This window comes from Phyllostomus discolor, chromosome 12, assembly GCF_004126475.2.
Source record: "Phyllostomus discolor isolate MPI-MPIP mPhyDis1 chromosome 12, mPhyDis1.pri.v3, whole genome shotgun sequence".
Classification (NCBI taxonomy): domain Eukaryota; kingdom Metazoa; phylum Chordata; class Mammalia; order Chiroptera; family Phyllostomidae; genus Phyllostomus; species Phyllostomus discolor.
Window position 1 is genome coordinate 281061 of NC_040914.2, and position 25220 is coordinate 306280.

At 38.1% G+C, this 25220-nt stretch overlaps 1 protein-coding gene across 2 annotated transcripts in view; it reads right to left on the bottom strand.

Annotated features, from left to right (window-relative positions):
- Nucleotides 1–996: 996 nt before the first annotated feature.
- LOC114511085 (zinc finger protein 14 homolog) overlaps nucleotides 997–25220 on the bottom strand; it is a 56103-nt gene continuing 31879 nt past the window's right edge. Inside the window, exon 4 of one of the 2 annotated variants that reach the window (XM_028529727.2) lies at nucleotides 997–4864. In XM_028529727.2, coding sequence (XP_028385528.1) covers nucleotides 3501–4864 — 1364 coding nt within the window. In that variant the 3' untranslated portion in view covers nucleotides 997–3500. The remainder of the gene's footprint in view (nucleotides 4865–25220) is intronic. The other variant, XM_028529726.2, reaches the window with a different exon arrangement.

A 25220-nucleotide genomic window follows, 5' to 3' on the forward strand; every position in this document is an offset into this window, starting at 1 on the left:
TAGATACAGAGAAATGATGGTTGTCAGATTGGAGGGCATTGGGAGGATGTACGGAAAAAAATGAAGGGATTAAGAAGTACAAATTGGCAATGACAAAAGGTCACAGGGCTGTAAAGTACAGCATAGGCAATATAGTAATATTGTAATAATTATATATGGTGTCAGATGGGTAAGACTTATCAAGGGATCACTTCTTAAGTTATAAGTCTAACTACTTATCTGTACACCTAAAACTAATATAATATTGAATATCAACTGTAATTGAAAAAAACTTTTAAAAACATTCAATTAAGTCTACTATTGGTCTAGTCTCTTAATTCCTATTTTTAATTGTACTTTGCTTCTCTTGCAGTTTTATTTAGTTCTGTTTCTGATTTCTTGACACAAATATTTATTCATTCCTTAAACACATTCATATATGTGATAGGCCCAGACCTGACTGCTGTGGATAAGTGACAAAGATCAAGACTGTGCCCAAAGTTTACTTATTAAAGAGCATTCACTTCTTCCTGAATAGAGCTTTGGTCATATCAAACAAGTTTAGATATGCAGGCTTCTCATTAATAGTCATTTCTAAGTAGTCTATAATTTCAGTTTTGACATTAAACATTTTTATTGACACTTTCAAACACATAAACAATAGAAATATTATTACAAACCCCAATATACAAACCACTCCACTTCAGTGATTATCAACATTTTGTCAATCTACTTTCCAGTTCTCTTTGCCAATTTTTTTCTATTGCTGAAGTATTTTAATGTAAATCTGGATAGCTTATCATTTCATAAACATGTAAACATGTACTCTAACACACAAGAGCTCTTATTTCTTAACCACATTGACATCCCTAACAAAATTATTTCTAAATATTATCTAATAGTCAGTACATGTCCACATTCCCCTCACTGGCTCAAAAATCATTCTACATTTTGTTCCAAATAGGTACAAGTAATGCCCACATATTGTTTAGTTGGTATGTCTCTTGTCTCTTAATCTGTTAACAATTGCCCTTATTTTCTTTTTCATGCCACTCATTAGTTGAAGTAAGCAAATTGTTTTGTAGAAGTTTACACATACTGGATTTGTTTAGCTGCTTTCTTGTGTTGCCATTTACTTTGTTTATCTAGTCCCTAAATTCTTGGTTTAAAGAAACACTTTGACTTAATGGTTTAATTCCTTCAGTTCATTATTTTGACAATAAGGCTTTATAAGTAGTGGTGTGTACTTTCTGTTGCATTATTTCAAGAGGTGAATAGTCTGACAGCCCCATTTTTATAGTGGTTAAAGTTGATTAAAGGGTTCAGAGATGGTCAGCTCAGTAAATCCATTCTAATGTTCTCACTATAAAAACCTTCGCTTAATAGTTTTAATATCCTAGTGAATATTAACTTTCTTCCATAGCTGTCATCCATCATCCATAGCTGTCTGAACTATAGAGCCATAACCAAGTAAACTAACTACTAGTGGTGTCATTTCAAAAGACTCTACTACTAGTTGAAGATGGGACAATATGAACACCAAAAGTCATAGTGACTGTAATGAAATGATGTTTTCTTCCTTTTATACAAGAGTTTTACACATACTATCTATCTCTCACACACACAAGTATACACATACAATGTTAAATTTCTAGTGATTAGTTTCCTTTTTGCCATCTTTTTGATAGTTTCTAATCAATCTTGATTTGTGCTCAGACAATAAAGATTATAAAACATCTACTTTTGGAAATTTATTATGGGAAAATAATTTCATGTTTCTCTTTGAGTCTCAATAGTTGTACTCTTAAAAACCTCATATTCAGGAAATTCTTAAGGCTTTCTTTTCAGCATAAAATATCTGATGCAGCTTAAGTGATGAAGAACTTCTCACATTTAATATAACCTCTTATATGTTTTTATCCAGGACAAATCAGTGCTGAACAGTGAGAAAAGGCATTTTTCCATTTATTACTTCTATAGGATATTCCTTTCATATGAATTCACTAGTACTAATGATACAATTACAGATAATATTTACAGAAAATATGCTATATGGCTGCAATTTTTCTAACTATTAACTACTTAATCCTTTCAATTCTATTACACGATGTTGCAGGCTGACTCTGAACTGGCCCCAGTGGTCCCTGCCTCCTGGTATTCACATTCTTGGTTACTCCTCTTTCTTTGAGTGTGGGCAACCTTGAAATTTGCTTGTAGCCAGTAGAAGACAGCAAAAGTGATGAGATATTCAGTTGGCCAAAAAGTCTGTATAGTTTTTTCCATAAAGTAAAGGACACATTTTTTCATTTTCACCGGTAACTATTGATTTGGATATTTTTAGTATATCAGCTATCTCCTCCATAGTATAATGTTGATTATTATTAATCTGTTGATTTGATCACGATCAACTTCAACTGGTCTACCCAATCATGGAGCATTGTCCAGCGAGATATCTCCAGAACAAAACCTCACAAACCACTTTGACACATTCCATTAGTCACAGTACCTTTTCCATACACTGCACAGTTCATTTTTGGTGTTTTACCTTTCTTGAAATAAAAAAGCATAATATGCTAAAAATGTTGAACATTTTCTTTCATTTAATATTGAAATTGTTACACAAAAATTCACCAAGTTTGATAAGGTTTTTTTAAATGCATGCTGACATGACAGCTGTCACAACACCATCTAACAAAATTGTTTTGAATGAAGTTAAAGACAACTAAGAGCTACTAGAGCCACCTTATAGAAAAAAACAAACTTTTTGGCCAACCTAATATTCAGTGACTAGACTACACAAGATTATAACTTTTATGATTCTAGCAAACTCTACTGCCTTCTTGGCTTGCATATTTTGATGAAGTAAGCAGCATGCTGAAGAGGCCCATGAGGCAAAGAACTGAGTTCAACTTTTAGCCAACAGTCAGAAAGTGAGGACCTCAATGTTATCACAAGAAACTAAATTCACCCAAGAAACCAAATTCACCCAACAACCATGTGAGGTTGGAAGTGGATCCCTTCTCCAGCTGAGCCTTCAGATGAGACTCAGCCCCATCTAAAACTTTGATTTTAGCCTTGTGAGAGACCCTGAAGCAGAAGACCCAATTAAATTATACCCAGACTTCCAACTCATAGAAATTGTGAAATAATATATATGTATTATTTTAAGCTATTAATTAAGTTGTGGTAATGTATTACACAGCAATAAATAATGTATATAGGTGCTATTATCACCAATTTATGAGTGAACACAATGAGGCACAGAAGTTTAAGTACCTTGTTCAGTAACACACTGGTAATAAAGTGGTGAAATGGAGATAATGATAAAGCTAAAGATTTTTATTACATTCATTGTATTATTCTCTGACATATATTTGCTAAAGATGATGTCTGCATGGTGAAGGAAGGTTTTTAAAGCAACATTTTTCTGTAATATGAAATTTCTTATGCTTAGATGTGAGCATAAAAAATTCTCAAAAATGAATTTTCTGATGGTCTATACATTTCAAGGCTTTCTTCTACTAAATTCCATTATGAATTTTCTGATGTTGAGTAAGGTGTGAATGTTGTCTAAAGGCCTTCTTACATTCCTTACATTTGTAGGGTTTCTCACCTGTATGAATTCTCTGGTGTTGAGTAAGAAATGAATAAAGTCTAAAAGCCTTACCACATTCCTTACAATCATAAGGTTTCTCACCAGTATGAATACTTTGATGTTGAGTAAGTTGTGAGAGCAGTCTAAATGGTTTTCTACACTCCTTACATTCATAGGGTTTCTCACCAGTATGAATACTCTGATGTTGAGTAAGTTGTGAGAGCAATCTAAAGGCTTTCCCACATTCTTCACATTCGTAAGGTCTCTCACCAATATGAATACTCTGATGTGAAATAAGTTGTGAGTAACTACTAAAGGTCTTCCAACATTCTACACATTCATAAGGTTTCTCCCGAGTATGAATTCTCTGATGGCGAACAAGTTGTTGTCTTAATCTAAAAGTCTTTCCACATTCCTTACATTCATAGGGTTTCTCACCAGTATGAATACTTTGATGGACAGTAAGTTGTTGGCATATTCTAAAAGTCTTTCCACATTCCTTACATTCATAAGGCTTCTCACCAAAATGAATTTTCTGGTGTACTCTAAGGTCTGGACTGCATACAAAGGCTTTCCCACATTCCTTACATTTATAGAGCTTCTCGGCAGTATGAAGTCTCTGATGTCGAGTAAGGTGTGTACACTGCCTAAAGGTCTTCCCACATGCCTTACATTCATAGGGTTTCTCACCAGTGTGAATTCTTTGATGCCTGGCAAGTTGCTGATGTACTCTAAAGGCCTTTCCACATTCCTTACATTCATAGGGCTTTTCACCAGTATGAAGTCTCTGATGTTGAGTAAGTTCTTGGAGCACTGTAAATGCCTTCCCACATTCCTTACATTCATAAGGTTTCTCACCAGTATGAAGTTTGTGATGTCGAATAAGGTGTGCACGCTGTCTAAAAGCCTGCCCACATTCCTTACATTTATAAGGTTTCTCACCAGTATGAATTCTCAGGTGTTGACTAAGTGTTGAACGACGAATAAAGGTCTTCGTACATTCTTTACATTCATATGACTTTTCTCCATTATGAACTCTCTGATATTCAGCAAGAAAATTTTGCTTTTTGTAAGTTATTTTTTCAGAAGTATTTTTCATTTGCCCCAAATATCCTTCTTGTGGTTCCATTTGCCTCTCAAACTTACTTTTGCATTCCCAATAATTTCTAAAAATGGAGTCCTGAAGGCAATAGCTTTTAGTTGTTTCCATTATCTCCCACTGGAATAAGTATGTTTCATAAATATCCTTTCCTGGGGATAAAGTACTGGTCTTGTATCTGGACTCCAAATCTGAAAGAAACAAGAAAGCAAACACATGCTGTTTTTCTGTTCCAGAAAAAAGAAAACTTCCATAAAGAAATAAAAGGCACTGAAAATAATGCCTATTACAAATGATACCTATCTAATGCAAAATTGCACACCAAAATTAAAGCTTATGAAGAAAGTAGAGCTGGAGAGGACTTCTCAGATCTATGCAACTATATTAGCAGTGCACTAATACAATAATAGGAACCTTAAGGGAACCCAAAGGCAGCTCAGCATAACTGAAGGCCACTTCATGAGTATGAAAATGCACAAATATTAAGTGAAAATGCTGGATTTCAGAAACTGAGACATTACACATGAAAACAACGCCCTGAGCCAGTAAGGGTACCATTAAGATGCAAAACAGGTAAAGTACAATGTGTCTAGGTTGAAGCCATGCAAAGCTGATTGTATATGTCTCTGAGGAGGGAGCCCTGGGTACAAGCATTTATCATTAGTTTGCTTGATACAGAGGTAAAAGGGCTCCTAACAAAGCATAAAATTAAAGGCTTTTGCCTTTCCTTCTGAATGTTATAAATCTACTATTGTGGCCACATTAAACTAAGAAAATTACCTGTGAACTAACTAACTCCTATATTATACTGATATTCCCTATTTCATATGACTATTAGGCTAATTTACATATGGATTATTTATTGCATTATGGAACAGATTGTATTCCCAAACATTTCAGAAAAAGTCAAGGAAATACAGAATAAGGAAAGTACAGGAAAGGAGGTGAACTTGGTGATTGTGGAAACAAGATAAATCAGTGAAAGCCTGATTTAAGTAAGGATGAGTCACCTGAAAATTTGAAACTAGATAAGAGGGGGTGAGGAAGATGGCAGGGGAGTGAATGAAAGTCACACTAACTTCCACCCAGGGCCAGTCTAGAATTACAACTAAATTATGGAGAAACCACCCAGAACAAACAACTGAGCAATAGCAAGAGAGAAGCCGAATAACCTCGGACAGACAGAAGAATCAGCTTCAGCACAATCTTATCTGTTAAGGAGTGTAATAGACACTTGAGAGGGCTGACTGGGCACCCACAGGCAGCAGTGCCAGTGGGATAATTAAGTGGCTGGTTGGATCCCCGAGAAGAATAGAGTCTAAACCCTAAGCTAGCATTCTCAGCCTAGAGCACCAGAGTCCAAAAAGTACAGTTAATAACCAGAGGCAAACAGTGGCAAGGTTGCAGAGACAGAAGGCTGGAGATGCAAGACCTGTTAAAAGGGCCAAAACACAAATTTTAATTTGCAGCCACTTATCCTAGGCTCTGGCAAAGGAGGGGCAAGAGTGGGCTGGTAATGTCTGAGGAAAGACTGAGTACAGAAGCTTCAGGGAGAGAACTGAGAGAGTAGAGGCTGGTATCCCATTGTTGGGGCATCCATAGAGAAGTAGCCATCCCGCTCAGGCAGACCACTTCCCTCTGAGCAGTAACAGCCTGAGGGGAAACAACAGCCCCAAACCCAGGAGAGACTCTGCTCTAGCCCTGTGGTGCTTAAGCCTGACTGCTGAGTACTGATTGACTAGATTAACAACAGAAAGAGACAGCCACAGACAATAGATCCCTTGCAAAGGTGGTTGGCAGAGTGGACTAGAGAGACTTGAGGAAAGACTGGGGACAGAGGCTTTGGGAAGAGAACTGAGAGTAGCTGCTGGGATCCAGGTGCTGAGCCAACCCCCATACAGGAGCAGCCATCCTGCTTAGGCAGACTGCTCCTCTCCAAGCAGCAGCAGCAGCCTGAGGGGAAACAAAAGCCGGTACCCTAGGAGGGATTCAGCCCCAACCTATGGTGCTTCAACCTGACTGCCAAGTCCAGAGTGACTAGATTAACAACTGAAGGAGACATCCAAGAACAGTAGATCCTTGGAAGTCTTGTATAGGCTGCCTAAGGGCAGACAGGGTCAACATCTGACATCACCAGAAGCAGATCAAGAAAGAAAAAACCAGTGGTAAATACAAGAAGCTATCAAGACAAAATCCACTGTTGTCTTCTTCATGGTTTGCGATATTCTCTTTCCTGCATAGCTCTTTAACATTCATTTCTTGTCCAGCAAGTTTGTACATATTAAGTGACTACATTTTATACCAGTGTATTTCAATTCACATATTTCGCTTCTCTCTTCTCTTACCTCATTTTACCTTCCCCTTTTCTTGCATTATTCTCATTTCAAATTGTTTCCTCTCTTGCTACAACTTGTTTCCATTCCACACCATTATTCTTTCTCCCACATCCAGACACACAACACCAATTTTGTTGTCAATGGTCATCTGACATCCCTTTTCCATGCTCTTAAAATACTCATGTTCTCTCTCCACCTGTAGCAATCTGTGCTAGTTGGTTGTGGGTAGAGTAGTTGTTGTTATATTTTTTTCTATTATATTTCTAGAGCTTCACTAATTTTGTATTTCAAATATCAAATTTTGCTGGTCCCTCATCTACTCTTTTTTTCTTTTTACTAAAGATTTTATTTATTACTGGAGAGAAGAGAAGGGAGAGAGAAAAATAGGGAGAGAAACATCAATGTGTAGTTGCCTCTCGAATGCTCCCTACTGGGGACCTGGCCTACAACCCAGGCATGAACCCTGACTGGGAATAGAACCAGAGACCTTTTTTGGTTGATGCTGGCACTCAATCCACTGAGCGACACCATCTAGGACTCCTACTCTTTTTTTCATCTCAAATTTTTAATTTTCCCATCTTAGCCTGCTTTTTTTCTTTTTTTTTTTGTCTTCTATTTCTCTTTCATCCTGCCCTTATATTTTTCTTTATTCTCCTTCTCTTTCTTTTCCCTTACATCCCTAATTTTAATTTTTCCCTGTCTAGCCTGGTTTTGCTTCGTGACTCTTAGTATTTCCTCTCCCTCTATCATTTCAAAATCACTTCCCATTCTTCTAGACATCTCTTAGATGCTTCTTTGTTTCTTTTTTCCCTCTTATTCCCATACCAACTATATTAATTTTACCTCATTTGTTGTTGGTAGTAATGGGGTGGTACTTCTCTCCAATTTGGCTCCAATATTTTTATTAATTATTTACTATTTATCCTTCCTTCTTCTTTCTCTCCCAACTTTATTTTATATTATTTTCATTTTTTAATATATTTTATTGATTATGCTATTACAGTTGTCCCATTTCCCCCCTCCCCTCCACCCTGTACCCCCTCTCCCACCCACGTTCCCCCCCCTTTAGTTCATGTCCATGTGTCATACTTATGAGTTCTTTAGCTTCTACATTTCTCGTACTATTCTTGCCCTCCCCCTATCTATTTTCTACCTACATTCTATGCTACTTATTTTCTATACCTTTTCCCCCTCTCTCCTCCTCCCACCCCCCTGCTGCTAGCCCTCCATGTGCCCTCCATTTCTGTGGTTCTGTTCCTGTTGTAGTTGTTTACTTAGTTTCTTTTGGTTTTGCTTTAGGTGTGGTTGTTAATAATTGTGAGTTTGCTGTCCTTTTACTATACATGTCTTTTCTTTATCTTCTTTTCTTAGATAAGTCCCTTTAGCATTTCATAAAATAAGGGCTTGGTGATGATGAACTCCTTTAACTTGACCTTATCTGAGAAGCACTTTATCTTCCCTTCCATTCTACATGAGAGCTTTGCTGGATAGAGCAATCTGGGATGTAGGTCCTTGTCTTTCATGACTTGGAATATTTCTTTCCAGCCCCTTCTTGCCTGTAAGGTCTCTTTGGAGAAATCAGCTGACAGTCTGATGGGAACTCCTTTGTAGGTGACTGTCCCCTTATCTCTTGCTGCTTCTAGGATTCTCTCCTTTGTTTTTACCTTGGCTAATGTAATTATGATGTGCCTTGGTGTGTTTCTTCTTGGGTCCAACTTCTTTGGGGCTCTCTGAGCTTCTTGGATTTCTTGGAAGACTGTTCCCTTTGCCAGGCTGGGCAAGTTCTCCTTTATTATTTGTTCAAATACGTGCTCAATCTGTTGCTTTTCCCCTTCCCATTCTGGTACCCCTATAATTTGGATGTTGGAATGTTTAAAGGTGTCCTGAATGCTCTTCAGCTTTTCCTCGTTTTTTTGAATTCTTATTTCATCATGCTTTCCTGCTTGGTTGATTCTATCTTCCTTCTGGTCCACTGTATTGTTTTGAGACTCAGATTCCTTCCTTTCACTATTGGCTCTCCTCCGTATATCTTCCTGCATCTCTTTTATGGTAACCTGCATCCTTTCATCTAATTTGTGCCCCAAATCAACCGATTCCGTGAGCTTTCTGATCACCAGTGTTTTGAACTGTGCATCTGATAGATTGGCTATTTCTTGGTCACTCAACAGGATGAGTCCTGGGGGACTGATCTGTTCTGTTGGAAGCATATCTTTCCCTGTCTCTCCTTTTTCTTTCCCGGTCTGGTCGCTCTTGTTATGGTGGAGGGCGGAGCCTTCGGTTTTCACCAGGGCTGGGCACCCCAGTCGATAGATTGTGACGTTATATGTGGGGGTGGGGGCGGGAGCGGGGACGGGAGGGAACAATGGTGGTAGTTTCATTCTCCTGGGCTCAGACCCTTCTCTGGGATCCTGGGCTGCGAGCTCTGCCCTGGTCCACAATCGCTGCCTCACTGGGTCCGTCAGCCACAGCTTGCGTACTCAGGGATCACTGCTGCATTCTTGCACCCCGGATGGCTGTCGTGCCGATTTCTCGCCAAATTTTCCCCGACCTCCGAGTGCCGCCGACCCACGCCAGCCCCGTGCCCGCCTGGCTCATCTTCTCCTACCAGTCTGGATGTACGGGTCTACTTCGACTTCTTGGCTGTCCAACTTCTATTCAGATAAATCCTCTATCAGTTCTGGGTGTTATTCTGTCTGTAAATTATTGTTGTTCTAATCTTGGTTGTGCGAGGAGGTATGGTGCGTCCACCTATGCCTCCATCTTGCCGGAAGTCGTATTATTTTCATTTTTGTTCAAACCTAATATTATACACTTCCTGTCCCATACTCAATTCCACATTCTTCATTTTTTCATGATGTAAATTTTAATTTCTCTCTTTGCATTGTGCCAATTCTTTTGCTTCACAACTCCCAACTCTTATTAGTGCTCCTCCCTCTACACTCTCAAATTCCTTTGTATTTCAGTAGGTCATCTCATATCCGCTCTCCTGTCTTATAATAGTCTTCATCTCTTTACACTCTTATTAATACTGGTTCGTTTGCTGTTAATAGTGGGATTGTGGGAGGGAGTTATTTTTGTAGGTATGGGTTTGTTTCCTGGACTTTGTGGTTTTGTTCTGGCAGCACCTGCACAACAGCACACAGGACACAATGGGTGGAGTGTCACTCTGTCAACCAGCTGGAGGGTAGGACCCATCAAAGAAACCCCAACAACAATCAATCCAATTATATCCAAAGAACCAGCATAAATAGCATAAAGGGCATCCCAAGAGCATCTAGTTTAGGTGATCAAGGAGATAACATCACTGAATCTCACAGACCTCCTACCATAGAAGTTCACACCACAAATACAGGGAGTTAAACAGATCAATTTAAGAGACAGAAGCAAACAAAAAGAGTCTCACAAGTAATGGGAAGACAAAGAAACAATCCCTAACACAAAGGATGGAGGAATCTTCAGGAAGAATGCTAAATGAAATAGAGGCAAGTCAACTATCAGATATTGAGTTCAAAGCAGTGGTTATAAGGAAGCTGAATGAACTCAGTGCAAACTACCAAAACCTACAGGGAAGTATGAGGAACTTACTGCAAACTATATCAGCATAAAAAAGGACATGAAAAAAAAGCAACAAGGGCTAAGAGGAAATGAAAAATACAATTTTTGAAATGAAGAACACAGTAGATGGAATCAAGACCAGGCTACATGATGCAGAGGATCGAATCAGTGAGATGGAGAACAAGATAGAAAAAAAAAACTCACAAAAACAGCAAGAAAAGGAAAAAAGACTCAAAAAGAATGAAGAGGGTTAAGGGAAATGCAGGACACATTAAAAGTAATAATATCCACATAATAGGGATACCAGAAGGAGAAAGAGGAGAAAAGAATAGAAAGCCTGTTTGAAAAAGTAATGATGGAAAACTTCCTTTGTGAGAAAAAGTCACACAAGTCCAGGAAACACAGAGGGTCCCAATCAAGAGGAACACAAACAGACACACTCAAAGACACATCATAACTAAATTAGGAAAATTCAGATACAAAGAGAGAATGAATAAGGTAGGAAGGGAGGAACAGGACATAACATAAATGGGAGCCCAAAAGTCTAGCAGGTGACTTCTTAAAAGAAACATTACAAGCCAAAAGAGAATGGTAAGAACTATTCCAAGTAATAAAGAGCAACGGACTGCAACCATGATTACGCTACCCAGCAACACTCTCATTTAAAATGTAAGGCAAAATAAGGAGCTTTTCAGACAAAAGAAGGTTAAGAGTACACCTCCACCAAACCAGCATTGAAGATATGCCAGAGATGCTTTAAGAAGAGTAGGAGAAACAGTGAGAGAGAGAGAGGAACACAGGTACAAAGGGAGTAAATGGCAATGAATACGTACCTATCGATAATAACCTTAAATGTAAATGGCTAAATACTCTAATAAAAAGACACAGGGTAGTTAAATGGATAAGAAAACGAGACCCTCATATACGCTGCCTATGAGAGAAATACCACAGAACAAAAGAACTAAATAGACTGAAAGTGAAGGGTTGGAAAAAATATTCCAAGCAAATGGACAGGAAAAAATGCCAGGATAGCAATATTTACATCTGATAAAGTAGACTTCAAAACAAAGGCCATAAAAAGAGATACAGAAGGACACTTCATAACACTCAAGGGAAAAATCCAGTAAGTAGGACATACACATTGTAAACATATGTGTACCCAATACAGGATCACCCAAATATATAAGAAAATTCTTCAAGGATTTCAGGAGAGCTATAGAGAGCAACATAATTATAGTAGGGGATTTTACGCCCCACTGTCAACAATGGATAGATCTTCCAAACAAAATATCAACAAGGATATTGTAGAACTGAACCATGTATTAGATCAAATGCACTTCACTGATATATATAGAATCTTTCATCCCAAGGAAGCAAAATACACATTCCTTTCAAATGCACATACAAAATTTTCAAAGATAGAGCACATGATAGGACAAAAAAAAAAAACCCTCAACAAATTCGAGAAAACTGAAATTATATCAAACATCTTCTCCGACCACAAGGGCTTGAAACTAGAACCCAACCTCAAGGAAAAAATTTAAAAATATTCAAACTCATAAAGATTGAACAGCATGCTATTAAACAATGAGTGGGATAATAATGAGCTCAAGGAAGAAATCAAAAAGTTTCTGCAAACAAATGAAAACAAACACACAACAGTCCAAAACTTATGGGACACAGCAAAGGCAGTCTTGAGCGGGAAGTTCATAGCAATACAGGCCTACCTAAAAAAGACAGAAACATTACAAATCAAGAACCTAACCCTACATCTACAAGAACTGGGGGAACAACAACAAACAGAGCTCAGAGCAAGTAGAAGGAAGGAAATAATCAAGATCAGAGCAGAGTTAAATAACATAGAGACTAAAACAATAATTCAAAGGATCAATAAAGCCAGGAGCAGACTCTTTGAAAAAATAAACAAAATTGACAAGCCTTTAACCAGAGTCATCAAGCAAAAGAGTCATGAACCAAATAAAATCAGAACGTAAGAGGAGAAATTTCAACTGATACCACAGATATACAAAGGATTATAAGAAATTACTCTGAGCAAGTATATGCCAAAAAATTTGTAAACCAAGGTAAAATGGACTACTTACTAGAAAACTATAATTTGCCAAAACTGAATCAAGAAGCAGAAAGCATACACAGACTGATAAAAGCTGGTGAAATTGAAGCATTAATTAAAAAAAATTCCATCCAACAAAAGCCCTGGACTGGATAAATTCACAGGAGAATCTTACAAAACATTTAAGGAAGAGCTAACTCCTATCCTTCTTAGACTATTCAAGAAAAAACAAGAAGACTGAAGAATCTCAAACTCTTTTTATGAGGCCAGCATCATACAATCCCAGAGCCAGAGGAAGACACAACAAAGAAAGAAAACTACAGGCCAATATCACTGATGAACGTAGATGCTAAAATCCTCAACAAAATATTGGGAAACTGCATCCAGCAATACATCAAAAATATCATATACTGAGAAGACTGAAGATGGCGCTGAGGTAGGAGGGAGCAGATTCCACTTCTCCCTACACACGAGAGAAAAACCTAGCTGATCTATGGAGGGACAGAGCAAACAGCCAACAGTACCCCAGCATATATGAAGGTAGGGGACCAAAAATTGTAGAGGACATTGGAAAACCAGACAGTAAAGAAACTGCTTAAGGACAATATGTTCCCTGGGACCAGCACATGGACCAGGGCAGCTGCTGCCCCAGGCCCTGCGGGTGTGCCACAAGGTTCTTCGGAGAGAGCTGGGTCAACGGCTCCCTGCCCTGACAAACAAGGATTGAGCACCACTGGGAGAGACCTGATTGCCTGAAATCACAGAGCGGGGAATAAGGACTAAGTGGCAAACACACAGGGCTGTGAGAACCCATGGAATCTGTGGATGCCGGCTGGGGAAAGTTGAGAGTTGGGCCACGATGGGCCCTGACCCCAAGAACTCCCGCTGCGGTTGGAGAATTGGGCTGTGCGAGAGGCCAGACCTCTGTATGAAGTGGCAGGCTTGAGTAGGAGGAATTACTCAAAAAGAAAGAGTGAAAAAAGAGACACTGTTTGCAGAAATCTGCAGCAGCCACTCTGGCCTCCTCCCCACATTCCTGCACAGCACTCCTGAGGTGGCACAGAAGACCCTGCACACACTCCCACAGCCTGGGGGAGAGTTCCCGCCCTAAGCTGTGGAACCTGAGGGACCAGAGGCTGCTGGGGAGCTGGGCTGGAGGCTGACTGAGTATAGATCAAAGAGAGAAAAGTGACACCAATTGCCCCTCAGCCTGCTTCAGCCAGGAAGACCAGCAAACCTAGTTTGGCTAGTTTGAAGCCAGCAAGAGGCTGAAATTTTTTTAAAGTAGTTCTTTATTTTATTTATTTTTTAAAAATTTCAACTCCTTTTGCCTCTCTTTCCTCCTTTCTTGTTTTATTCCTTCTTCCTCTCTTTCCCATTTTATCTCAATTTTTTTTTAAATTCCCACAACTGAGACAAAAAAAAACTGGAACTGTGAAAAGATCAGAGTTGGACCCTAAGAGGGGGCATAGCAACAGCTGAGACAGGGAGACATATTTCATTTTGCTACTACAGAGAGACCGCAAATTACTGCATATTCATATTATTTTTTTCATTATTCTTACATCTTTTATTTTATTAGTATTTTTGTATTCCTTTTCTTTCTTTTTAGTCTTCTTTGCCTGCCTGGTTAAATTGTAATGTTTGACTGGTTTCCCTTGTTCTCTCTTTCATAGTGTATTGTTAATTTACTGTCATTCACTTCATGTTCCATTAGCACACTAGTCAAGGTCCTATACTCCCTATTCTTGTTATCCATATTACATAGATTCTGTCATGTGATTGCTGCTCCATTATTATTGTAAATAACAGCTGTTCCATACAACTGTAAATACTACACAGCACCTCTCCCAGATCTTTGCCCACTTCACAGTTTCCTGAACTCTATTACTGTTCTGGTTAACTCTATTCTCTCACACACTACATCCACTTTCGAACCTTTACTCTAACCTTACCTTAGAATCTGACATCCCACAACCTCACTGCTTTCTAGATCCAATTCACAATACTTCCCTCCCCAACAAGAGTCTTATCTTCTTTCCACCCTTTCTAAAAAGTGGCTAGTAGGGTAGAATATTACAGTTAACACTATACATATTCAAAGGATATCCTATCTCTTCTCTACCAGCTGCTACTCTAAATATCATAGATTACACTCATGCTGTCTTAAACCATTTTGCCTTCCCCCTACAAGTGATCACAAAAAAAAAAAAAGTAGGTGCAAGCTGTGAACACCAGGATAACTGCTGGAAGGGGAAACCCGCCAACAGAGAAACCACCAAAATAACAACAGAAGAAGGTGAAGGAGGGAGTGGAAACCACACTGCCTCAATCCAGGACCTATCTGAAAATACAACTAAATAGTGAAGAAATTACACAGAACAAACAACTGAACGAGAGCAAGAGAGAAGCCTCAAAACCTTGTCCACACAGAAGAATCAGCTTAAACACAACCTGCCCACACCACTAAAACAAAATACAAGAGGTGTTGACAGAGTGACCCTCACTTAACCAGCTGGTGGGAAGAACCCACCAAAGAAAGACTCAACAACAATCAAAACCCAAAGACATACACAGAGGCAACATAAATGACAGCCCAAGACCAGTGAGCTTGGGAGATCATGGAGACTACACCATTGAATCTCACAGGTCTTCTAACATAGAAGTTCACACCATAAACCCAGAGAGCCAAAACAGATAAATTTAAGATGCAGAGACAAAAAAAAAAGAGTTTCAAAAACAAGGGGGAGACATAGAAACAAACACCAAATGAAGGAAGGAAGCCTCAGACAGAATGCTAAATGAACCAGAGGCAACTCAACTATTAGATATGTAGTTTAAACAAATGGCTATCAGGAAGCTCATTGAGCTCAAAGAGAATTACCAGAAAAAAACTGGGAAACTACAATGAACTCACTGCAAACACTATCAACATGACAAAGGAAATAGAAACTATCAACAAGGACCAAGAGGATATGAAAAATACGATTTCCGAACTGAAGAACACAGTAGAAGGTATCAAAACCAGGCTCAAAGAAGCAGAAGATTGGATCAGTGAGTTGGAAGACAAGGTAGAAAAAAACACCCAGAAAGAGCAAGAAAAGGAAAACAGGCTCAGAAAGAATGAACAGATACTAAAGAAAATGCAGAACAATATGAAAGGTAATGATTTCCGTATAATAGGGATACCAGAAGGAGAAGAAGAAGAGCAAAGAACAGAAAACGTGTTTGAAACAGTAATGATGGTAACTTCCCTAATGTGATGAGAGAAAAAGTCACATAAATCCAGGAAACACACAGAGTCCCAATCAAGCGGAACCCAAACAGGCCCACTTCAAGACACATCATGATCAAAATGGCAAAATTCCAAGACAAAGAGAGAATCTTAAAGGTAGCAAGGGATAAACAGGAAGTAACATACAAAGGAGCCCTGATAAGGTTAGCAGCTGACTTCTCAATGGAAATATGCCAAGCCAAAAGAGAATGGCAAGAAATATTCCAAGTAATGAGAAACAGAGGCCTGCAACCAAGGCTGCTTTACCCAGCAATCAAGGTACAAGACAAAATAAGGAGCTTCCAAGCCAAAAGAAGTCTAATGAAATACACCTCCACCAAACGAGCTCTGCAAGAGATGCTAAAGGGACTGCTTTAAGGAAAGGAAGGAAAAGAGAGAGAGAGCGAGGGAGAGACAGAGGAATACAGGTATGAAAATGGCAATGAATAAGTACCTATCAATAACAACCTTAAATGTAAATCGATCAAATGTTCCAATCTAAAGACATACAATAGCTGAATGGATAAGAAAGCATAACCCAAACATATGCTGCCTACAAGAGACCCCCTTCAGGACAAAAGACCCACACACAAGGAAAGTGAAGGGCTGGAAACAAATTTTCCAAGCAAATAGACAGGAAAAAAAAGCCAGCGTAGCAATATCATATCACACAAAATAGACTTCAAAAAAAGGGCCATTAACACAGACCCAGAAGGCTGCTACATAACACTCAAGGGAATAACCCACCAAGAAGACACAAACATTGTAAATATATATGTAACCAACATAGGAGCACCCAAATACATAAAGAAAATCTTGGAGGGCTTCAAGAAAGATAATGACAGCAAGACAATTATAGTAGGGGTTTTTTAACACCGCACTGTCAAAATGGACAGATATTCCCAACAAAATATCAAAGGAGATATTGTGGCACTGAACAATGCCCTACATGAAATGGATTTCACTTATTATATACACAGATTTTCATCCCAAAGAACCTAAATACACATTCTTTTCAAATGTACATGAACATTTTCAAAGATAGACCACATGAGAGGAAACAAAACAAGTCTCAACTAATTCAAGAAAACTGAAATCATACCAAGCCTTTTCTCCAACCACAAGGGACTGAAACTACAAACCAACCCCAAGAAGAAAAAACCAAACCACTCAAAATCATGGAGAAAGAATAGCATGCTATTAAACAATGAATACGTAAAGAATGAAATTAGGGAAGAAATCAAAAAGTTCTGGAAACAAACAAAAATGAACTCAAAACAACCCAAAACTTATGGGACACAGTGAAGGCAGTCCTGAGAGGGAAGTTCATAGCAATACAGGGCTACCTAAAAAAGGTAGAAACATTTCAAACAAACAACCTAACCCTATGCCTACAACAACTCGAGGAACAACAACAAAGACAGCCCAGACCAAGGAGAAGGAAGGAAATAACCAAGATGAGAGAAGAATTAAATGACATAGAGAATAAAAGCACAATTCTAAGGATCAATGACTCCAGGAGCTGGTTCCTTGAAAAGATAAACAAAATCAAGAAGCCTTTAAGCAGCCTCATCAAGAAAAGAGAAGAGACCCAAATAAACACAATCAGAAATGAAAGAGGCAAGATGACAATTGATACCACAGAATTCCAAAGGATTGTAAGCAATCACTACAAAGAAATGTATGCCAAGAAATTTGAAAACCTAGGTGAAATGGACACATTTCTAGAAAAATATAATCTTCCAAAACTCAGTGAAGAAGAAGGAGAAACCTGAACAGACCAGTAACAGCAGATACAATTGAAGCAATAACCAAAAAACTCCCAACACACAAAAGCCCTGGACCAGATGGTTTCACAGGAGAATTCTACAAAGCATTTAAGGAAGAGCTAACCCTTATCCTTCACAGACTATTCCAAAAAATCCAAGAACATGGAAGACTCCCAAACTCTTTTTGTGAGGCCAGCATCTTCCTAATCCCAAAATCAGGCAAAGAAAAAACAAAGAAAGAAAACTTGAGGCCAATATTGCTGATGAACATAGATGCAAAAATCCTCAAGAAAATATTGGCAAACCACATCCAACAATACATTAAAAAAATCATACACCATGAGGAAGTGGGATTCATCCCAGGGATGCAAGGATGGTACCATATTTGCAAGTCAATAAATGTAATACATCACATGAACAAAAGCAAAGAGAAAAATCACATCATCATATCAATAGATGCAGAAAAAGCATTTAATAAGGTACAGCACCCATTTATGATAAAAACACTCAGCAAAGTGGGAATGGAAGGAGCATTCCTCAATATAATAATGGCCATATATAAGAGACCTACAGCCAACATGATAGTCAATTAGCAAAAATAAAATCTTTTCCACTAAGATCAGGAAGAAGACAAGGTTGTCCCATTTCACCACTTCTATTCAACATAATATTGGAAGTTTCAGCCACAGTGATGAAACAAGAAAAGGAAATAAAAGGAATACAAATCAGAAAGGAGGAAACAACACTGTCATTGTTTGCAGATGACATCATAGTGCACATAGAAAATCCTATAGACTGCCAAAAAACTGCTCAACCTAATACATGAATTTGGCAAAAGCAGTGGGATACAGTCAATATCCAGAAATCAAATGCATTCTTGTAATAACAACAATCAGAAGCAGAAATCAACAAAAAAAATCCCATTTGATATTGCAACAAGCACAATAAAATACCTAGGAATAAACCCAACCAAGGAGGTAAAAGATCTGTACCCAGAAAACTACACAACACTGAAGAAAGAAATCAAGGAAGACAAAAACAAATGGAAACATACACTGTGTTCATGGATCAGGAGAATTAACATCATCAAAATGTCCATACTACCCAAAGCAATTTACAGACTCACTGAAATGCCTATTATAGTACCAATGGCATATTTCACAGATATAGAACACTTCAAAACTGTATATGGAACCATAAATGAACCTGAATAGCTGCTGCAATTTTGAGAAAGAAGAGCAAAGTAGGAGGGATCCCAATACCTGATATCAAACTAAGTATTACAAGGCCACTGTAATCAAAACAGCCTGGTTCTGGCTTAAGAACAGACAGAGAGACCAATGGAACAGAACAGAGAGCCCAGAAATAAACCCAACTCTTTATGGTCAACTAATATTAAACAAAAGGGGCAGCAACATAAAATGGAGTAAAAATAGCCCCTTCAACAAATGGTTTTGGGAGAGCTGGATAGCTACATGCAAAAAAAGGAAACGAGCACCAACTTACACCATACACAAAAATAAATTCAAGGTGGATAAAAGATTTAAATATAAGTCATGACATCATTAAAGTGCTAGAGAAGAACATACCCAGGAAAATTTCAGATATTTCACCCAGCAATATTTTCACTGACATGTCCCCTAGAGTAAGGGACATAAAGGAAAGAATAAACAAATGGGATCTCATAAAAATAAAAAGCTTCTGCAAGGGTAAGGAAAACAGCATTAAAATGAAAAGAGAACCAACTACATGGGAAAACATATTTGCCAATGATACCTCAGACAAGGATTTAATCTCCAAAATATATAAAGAACTCACACGACTCCACTCTCAGAAAACAAGCATCCCAATTTAAAAATGGGTAAAGGACTTGAACAGACACTCCTCCAAGGAGGACACACAGAGGATCCAGAGGCACATGAAAAGATGCTCAGTATCATTAGCTACCATACAGATGCAAATTAAAACCACAATGAGATACCACCTCCCACCAGTCAGAATGACCATCATAAACAAAGCAACAAACAACAAGAGTTGGAGAGGTTGTCAAGAAAAGGGAACCCTAGTGCACTGTTGGTGGGACTGCAGACTGGTACAAGCGCTATGGAAAACAGTGTGGAATTTCCTCAGAAAACTAAAAATGGAACTACCTTTGACCCAGCAATTCCACCCCTAGGATTATATCCTAAGAACCCTCAAACACCAGTACAAAAGAGCCTATGCACCCCAATGTTCATAGCAGCACTATTTACAATAGTCATGTTCTGGAAGCAGCCTAGGTGCCCATCAGTAAATGAATGGATCAAAAAACTACGGTACTTTTACACAATGGAATTCTATGCAGCAGAAAGAAGGAGCTCCTACCCTTTTTTGATGGCATGGATGGAACTAGAAAGCATTATGCTAAGGGAAACAAGCCAGGCAGTGAAAGACAAATACCATATGATCTCACCTTTAACAGAAACCTGATCAACGAAACAAACAAGCAAAATATAACCAAAGATACTGAAATTGAGAACAAGCTGACAATGACCAGAAGAGAGAGGAGAGGGAATTTCAGGGGAAAGGGGTAAGGTTTTCCAGGAAAAATTATCAAGGATACAAGGAGAAAAACAATGGGGGATGAAAATGGGAGGTAAAAGGCAGAAAACTGTACTTGAACAACAATTAAAAGAAAAAAATCATATACCATGATCAAATAGGACTCATGGCAGTGATGCATGGATGGTATAGTATTCACAAATCAATAAACATAATACATCACATAAACAAAAGGAAAGACAAAAATCACATAATCATACCAATAGATGAAGAGAAAGCATTTCATAAGGCACAGAACCCATTTATGATCAAAACACTCAGCAAAGTGGGAGTAGAGGAATCGTACCTCAACATAATAAGGTTTTATATAAAAAACCTACAGCTAACATCATACTCAATGGATATAAAGTAAAAGCTTTCTCACTAAGATGAAGAGGAAGACAAGGGTGTCCACTTTCACCACTTCTATTTAACTAATATTGGAAGTCCTAGCCACAGTGATCAGGAAAGAAAAAGAATTAAAAGGCATACAAATTGGAAAGGAAAAGTAAAACTGTTATTGTTTGCAGATGACATGACAGTGTACATATAACATCCTAGAGAGTCTACCAAAAAACTACTCAACCTAATATGTGAGTCTACCAAAAAAGTGGGATACAAAGTCAATATTCAGAAATTGAAGGCATTTTTGTACACCAGCAATGAAATACCAGAAACAGAAATCAGGAAAAAATCCTATTTATTATACCAACTAGAGAAATAAAGTACCTAGGAATAAACCTAACCAAAGAGGTAAAAGTCCTCTACTCAGAAAACTACACAATACTGAAGAAAGAAACTGAGGAAGACACAAATAAATGGAAACATGTACTATGTTTGTGGATTGGAAGAATTAATATCATCAAAATGTCCATACTACCCAAAGCAATTTACAGATTCAATGCAATCCCTATTAAAATACATGACATATTTCACAGATATAAAACAAACATTTCAAAAATTTATGTGGAATCATAAATTACCCCAAATTGCTGTAGCACTTTGAGAAAGAAGAATGAAGTAGGAGGCCCCACCATTCCTGACATCAAATTATATTACAAGGCCACAGTAATCAACATAGTTTGGTACTGGCATAAGAATAGACAGAGACCAATGGAACAAAATAGAGAGCCCAGAAATAAGCCCATGTCAATATGGTCAATTAATACTTGAAAAAGGGGGCAAAATCATAAAATAGACTAAAAATAGTCTCTCAAACAGATGGTGCTGGAGCATGATTAAGTGCAATTCATCCCAGGTATGCAATGATGTTACAACATTCACAAATCAATAAATGGATTTTTATCACATAAACAAAAGGAAAGACAAAAATCACATGATCATATCAATAGATGCAGAAAAAGCATTTCATAACATAAGCACCTATTTGTGTGAACATTCAGCAAAGTGGGAGTAGAGAGAATATTCCTCAACATGATAAAGGCCATACACAAGAAATCTATAGCCAACATCATACTCAATGGGAAAATACTAAAAGCTTTCCCAGTAAGATCAGGAACAAGGTAAGTATGTCCACTTTCACCACTTTGATTCAATATAGTATTGGAAGTACCAGTCACTGTGATCAGACATAAAGAGAAATAAAAGGCATCCAAATTGGAAAGGAGGAAGTAAAAATGTTACTGTTTGCAGATAATACGATAGTGTACATAGAAAATTCTAGAGACTACACCAAAAAACTACTCAACCTAATAAGAAAATTTGGAAAAACAGCAGGGTTCACAGTCAATATTCAGAAATCAAAAGCATTTTTATATAACGGCAATGAAAGATCAGAATCGCAAATCAGGAAAAATTCCCATTTGCTATAGCAATAAGAAAAATAAAGCACCTAGGAATAAACCTTACCAAGGAGGTAAAAGACCTGTACTCAGAAAACTACACAACACTGAAGAAAGTAATTAAGGAAGACACACATCAAAATATGCGTACTAACCAAAGCAATTAATACACTCAATGCAATCCCTATATAATACCAATGACATATTTCACAGATATAGGACAAACATTTCACAAATTTTTATGGAACCATAAACAACAACCTCAAATAGCCTCAGCAATTTTGAGAAATAAGAAGAAATTAGAGGGGATAAGAATACCAGAAATAAAACTATAATACAAGGCCACTATAATCAAAACACCCTGATACTGGCATAAGAAAAGACACATAGACCAATGGAACATAATAGAGAGCCCACAGGGGTATAGCTCAGTGCAAAATAGAGAGCCCAGAAATAAATCCAAGTCTCTATGGTCAATTAATATTCAACAAAGGGTGCAGAAGCATAAAATGGTGTGAAAATAGCCTCTTGAACAAATGATGTTGGGAGATCTGGACAGCTACATTCAAAAAAGTGTAACTTAATCACTAACTTACACCACACACAAAAATAAATGCAAGGTGGATTAAAGACTTAAATATAAGTTGCAACACCATAAAAGACTTAGAGGAGAACACAGGCAAGAAAATCACAGATATTCCATATAGTACTATTTTCACCAATATGTCCTCTAGAAAAAAGCAAATAAAGGAAAAAATAAATAAATGGGACCTCATCAAATAAAAAGTTTCTGCACAGCTAAAGAAAACAGTCTTCAAATGAAAAGGGAACCAACCGTATGGGAAAACATATTTGTAAATGGCACCTCAAACAAGGGTTTAATCTTCATAATATATCAAGAACTCACAGGACTCCACTTCAAGATGACAAGCGATCCAATTAAAAAATGGGCAAAGGACTTGAACAGACACTTCTCCAAGGACATACAGAGGACCCAAAGACATATGAAAAGATCCTCAGCATCACTAGCCATCAGAGAGATGTGAATAGTATGGGAAATGTAGAAGCTAAAGAAATTATGACACATGGACATGAACTAAAGAGGGGAAAGGTGGGTGGGAGAAGGTGTGCAGGGCAGAAGGGAATGAAGGAGAGAAAATGGGACAACTGTAATAGCAAAATCAATCAAATATATATTTTTTTCAAAAACTCACAATGAGATACCACTTCATGCCAGTCAGAATGGCCATCATAAACAAATCAACAAACAACAGGTGTTGGAAAGGGTATGGAGAAAAGGGAACCCTAATACATTGTTGGTTGGAATGCAGACTGTTGCAGGCCCTGTGGAAACATTTTGGAATTTCCTCAGACAACTAAAAATTGGACTGCCTTTTGACCCAGCAATCCCACTGCTGTGATTACACCCAAGAATCACGAAACACCAATCCAAAAGAAGCTATGCACCCCAATGTTCATAGCAGCACAATTTATAATAGCCAAGTGCTGGAAGAAAACCAAGTGCCTGTCAGTAAACGAGTGGATCAAAAAACTGTGGTACATTTACACAATGGAATACTACAGAGCAGAAAGAAAGAAGGAGTTCCTACCCTTTGGGACAGCATGGATGGAACTGTAGAGTATTATGCTAAGTCAAATAAGCCGGGCAGTAAAAGACCAATACTATGTGATCTCACCCATAAGTGGAACCTAATCAACAAAACAAACAAACAAGCAAAATGCCACCAGAGACATTGAAATAAAGAACAAACTGACAGTAACCAGAGAGGAGGGGAGAGAAGGATAATAGGGGATAACAGGGGAAGGTCCATCAAGAAACATGTATAAAGAAGGTATGGACAAAGTCAAAGAGGGTAGGTTTGAGGGTGGGAAGCGGGGATGGGTGGGGTGGGGGCATGTGGTGGGGTGAAAATGGGGACAACTGTACTTGAAAAACAATAAAAAATAAAAATAAATAAATAAAATAAAATAAAATAGCCCTATCTGGTGTGGCTCAATAGACTGAGCACCAGACTGCGAACCAAAGGGTCACTAGTTTGGTTCCTAGTCAGGGCACATGCCTGGTTGCAGGCCCGGTCCCCAGTAGGGGGCACATGAGAGGCAACCACACATTGATGTTTCCCTCCTTCTCTTTCTCCCTCCCTTCCTCCCTCTCTAAAAAGAAATAAATAAATGATATTTAATAAAGAAGAAAGAAAAGAAAAGAAGAAAAGAAAAAATGATGGTGTTGGGAGATCTGGACCACTATATGCAAAAAAATGAAACTCAACCACCTACTTACACCATACACAAAAATAAACTCAAGATGGATAAAGATTTAAATATAAGTTGTGATACCATAAAGGTCCTAGCAGAGAACACTGGCAGAAAAATCTCAGATATTCCACAGAGCAGCATTTTCACCAATATGTCCTCTAGATCAGGGACATAAAGGAAAGAATAAACAAATAGGACCTCATCAAAATAAAAAGCTTCTGCACACATCAGCAAAATGAAAGGGAACCAACTGTATGGGAAAATATATTTGCTAGTTATACCTCAAACAAGCATTTGATCTCCAAAATATATAAAGAACTCACATGATTCCACTCCAGGAAGACAAACAACCCAATTAAAAAATGAGCAATGGACCTGTACAGACACTTCTCCAAGGAAGAACATATAGAAGGCGCCGAAACGTATGAAAGGATGTTCAGCATCACTAGCTATCAGAGAGATGCAAATTAAAACCACTATGACATACAACTTCACCTCCGTCAGAATGGCCTTCATAAACAAATCAACAAACAATAAGTGCTGGTGAGGTTGCAGAGATAAGGGAACTCTACCTAGTACATTCTTGGTAAGAATGAAGACTGGTGCAGCTTTGTGGAAAACACTATGGAATTTCCTCAAAAAGCTAAAAATGGAACTGCCTTTTGATCCAGCAATTCCACTGCTGGGATTATACACTAAAAATGCTGAAACACTAATTCAAAAGAACCTATGCACCCCAATGTTCATAGCAGCACGATTTACAATAGCCAAATTCTGGAAGCAATAAGTACCCATCAGTAAATGAGTGCATCAAAAAACTGTGGTACATTTACACAATGGAATACTACAGAGCAGAAAGAAAGAAAGAACTCCTACCCTTCGT